The 3,597-nt window shown below is 41.8% G+C and overlaps 1 protein-coding gene across 1 annotated transcript in view; it reads right to left on the bottom strand.

Moving 5' to 3' along the window:
* Nucleotides 1-3,080, bottom strand: part of T265_12759 (hypothetical protein) — a gene marked incomplete at both ends in the record, with an annotated part of 31,961 nt that extends 28,881 nt beyond the window's left edge. Inside the window, one exon of the mRNA XM_009165282.1 lies at nucleotides 2,915-3,080. Within this exon, the coding sequence (XP_009163546.1) occupies nucleotides 2,915-3,067 (153 nt within the window). The remainder of the gene's footprint in view (nucleotides 1-2,914) is intronic.
* Between the last annotated feature and the right edge of the window lie 517 nt (nucleotides 3,081-3,597).

Below are 3,597 nucleotides of genomic sequence, written 5' to 3'. Positions count from 1 at the left end.
CCCCCCGCTTGACAACTCACTGAAAGTGCTGGATTTATGCACCAATTTACCAGCTCGCGCGTGCAATGCGCAGCTACTTACCCCCCAATCATCGGTGAACGAAACTGTGGCAGCTACAACCAGTGCACGACCAGTACGCGGTTATTACAGCTGATAATGATGATGGTGATTAGATCCGCACGTAACAGGAGGGTCTCGGTATTCTGTCATAGGATTATTTGTGCAGATATTAGCTGAGTTTAAACTGACGCCTTAAAGAGGCCTTTGGTAACCGTATACTGGATTGATACTAGACCATTATCATTACGCCGTCCCTCCACATGAGACTTCAAGCTCGCTTGATCAATACTTCAGAGTGTAACAATTCTAGTGGTATTACATTATGGATGAATTTCAAAGGGATGCATGTTTTTTCCTCCACATACTTGGTTTAAGTGGCCATTGTTGTGTGCAAGAACATTATGAGGGGCGGCCGAAATACACTAGATATCATAGTGTTATTTCTCCAAAGAAAGGATAGAGGTTGATTGGAATGCCAGAAAGCATATTTTGCCACCTGGTAGAACGAAAGAAAAAGGGTCGATGCAAACGAACAATAGGCGTCCAACAAAGTAAACTCCGTTTGAACCCTGACAGCAGTTTTGAATTAAGACTACAGACTAAAAATGGGGATATCAAAAACGTCTGCAAAAAACTCACTAGGACTCAACAACATGATGCAACTAATCGACGGTGGTGACAGTTACACCACATACCAATTCGGAAAACGGTCAGAGAACCTGTATTCTTCATTTATCCTACAACAAGGGGCAAAAACTCGCTAGTGATACAGGATGAAAACTATTTGATTATAAATTATTGTTGTCATCGATCGCCTTTTGTATTGTCTGAGGTATAAAGTATTGATATGGATAGGGTATTTTAGAGCTACTGTAGGTTTACAAAGCGAACGTACTGACCGAAAGGTTTGTAATCCAAACCCAGCTCCGGCTTTTCGACTGCTCTTGTATAGAGCTGAACAACCTGCCGTTACCTCAGCCCTTGCGATTCCCCCGGGGTGGTATGACAGCTACACACTAAAACCGTGTTACAGCCAAACTACAAGGCACTCTATGGACATGTCATTTGTTTGCATATGTGCCACAGGCATCGATAAGTGTTGAGGAAATTCATGCGGGAAACTTTCCCTTGGATAACGAGTAACATTCATAGCAACAGTGAATCCAATTAAATAACTAGCAAACTTCAAACATAAGCTTTTTGTACTGACCACAGTAATGATAGTTTTATGAATGCTTCAGGCTACACTATTTTCCTGGTTTTTGGATTTTCACTGTCTCCGAAGGACCAAGTACTCAAACGTCTATGCTTTCGTTTAGAGAAATTCCGATGCGTAATCATAAATAACTTTTTTACGTGCACCGTGAGATTCCCTTCACGTGCCCCAAAATAAGCATCTTTTGAAAAAGACAGATACTGAATGTAGGTGACTGCAGGAGACACTGCATACCATAATATTGTAGGCTAGAATTCTATGCCTTTGGGCTATTATCCCATGCTTCATGATGTTTGGTAGCTAATACCGCAGTACGGTTGTTTCCTTTGTTGTGAGCTGCCCCAGTTAGGAGGCCAATACATGAATTAAAATAATAACTAAGCAACTCACTACGCTGCTCCCGTGCACAGCAAGTTCATGAATGTAAGTAAAGCACACAAGAGAGCAACATTTTCGAGATTATATCTAATGGAAACCAGTGCAACTAGGGCTTCGTACAAGAACGCCGAATATCTCAAACTCAGTACTCCATGAAACCAATGGATGTTTAAGACATACTGAAGATTGTTTCCGCAAATTCAGCAGAGGATGTGAAATTGTACCTAATTTGTTTCTCAACCTTCAGCTTTTCGGGTACAAACTCGACCAGACAATGTCAGTCATTGAAAACGTCAAACCTACGGTTTCATACGGCACTGTCTCCGCACAACGTTTTATACTGTACCAAAAAATGTCGTAGATTTATACCAAACTACCGTACCATAAACACTCAAGGGCCGGTAATAGGACACGTTTTGTTACTTCTCAAATGGAACCTATGCTGAATCTCCGTAAAAATGGATGAACGTATGAATACTTGAATAGACGTTGAAAAGTTTCAAGAATCCAGAAAACGCTGGCACTGCAGCGCTTGCCATCGTAATTATAAGACATTTACTCACCCCGCCCGTGATTTAGCACTTTTGAAACAAGGAATTTCGAGCTATTTGTGCGTATTATTTTGTACTATTTGTACTATTTTGTCATATTTCCAGATCCAATGGCAACTGACATCAGCTGACAGTAGCTCCGGCGAGCTCAGGGCTTCGGCTGGTGATATCGCGGGAAAGTAATGGTGCCGAAAAATGCAACTCACTCTAAATCAACTGTCACAGGATGTTGTTCGGTGAAGCTTAATGGCACTCTGTTTGTATGCCGTTACACCACAGAGATCTTAATAAAATTAAGTAATCGTCCACTGTGTTACTTTTTTCAAGAAGTGACAAACACTGGTTTGACTTGGAACAACTGGTTACCACTGAAAGTGTTCCAGATTTTTTCAATTAGTTCACGAATACGAGGGACGCATCGTGCCGAACTTAAGTACATTTCAGTTACGTAGAAAGATTCACCCATGCTCAGTTAGTCTGAGTGTGACAAAATGTTTGTTGTCAGGATTTCTGATGAAATACAAAACACCCAAACTATTTGTTTCCCTCAAATCAAAAGGAGCTAATTATACTTCTCTCTGGCAGTCTCTGGTTTGACCCTCGATCTGCATTCTCTGAATAAATGGACGCGTAATATACTCCAACAACTGTGGACGAACTTGCAGTTGAGGGCTTTTGACTACAGCAATAGCAACAATTACAGACTCACCGGGGGTTTCCGGCCATGACTTGTCGCTTTCACGGCGTGCTGAAATCCTGGATCGTTCAGAAAGTTCTCTTCTTCGAGTCTGCTATTATAATCGTCAAACCCGCCATATATATCATCTTTGTCATCCGCCAGCATGTCGTGTTTTGGTATCATTTTGGCGCGAAACGTTTGTTACTCATAGTTACAAACATTTAGTGCGAACAACAAATTTCAGATCACATTTGGCTCAATAGCTGTGTGCATGAAGAGGAAGACGGATGGTTATGCGTTCTAACAGGGTGGTGTTATTGACTCTTCACGCTTAGAGATCGACTGACCGAAAACGGAGTATCAACTTTTTATCACCGCAGTAATTTGTGTATATGACGTGACTGATTTTGTTAAGTGGGGCGTCATTTGGGTATGACACGCGTGCATTTAGCCCCTATCGAAAATTCGGGGTGTTACAGGTCAGATTCGATGAAATCTTTTGCTTGGGTTACTAACGTAAGTATGCGTGCTTCACTAGGTAAGGCCGGAGATCACCTGATAGTCAGTGAATGAGTGACAGTCAAACTTGGAGCTTTCACCAACTGACCGTATGTGAGGGCACTGAAAATGTGAGAACATGGGTCGAAAAAACAATAGAATATGAGTATTTATTCCTTTTTGAGAGGACGATGGAAACGTGTAAGAGGGTCGGC

The sequence above is a fragment of the Opisthorchis viverrini genome (genome assembly GCF_000715545.1).
Source record: "Opisthorchis viverrini unplaced genomic scaffold opera_v5_13, whole genome shotgun sequence".
In the NCBI taxonomy this organism is placed as follows: Eukaryota; Metazoa; Platyhelminthes; class Trematoda; order Opisthorchiida; family Opisthorchiidae; genus Opisthorchis; species Opisthorchis viverrini.
Note: the sequence above shows the minus strand (reverse complement) of the source record. Positions and strands in the feature narration are given on the sequence as shown.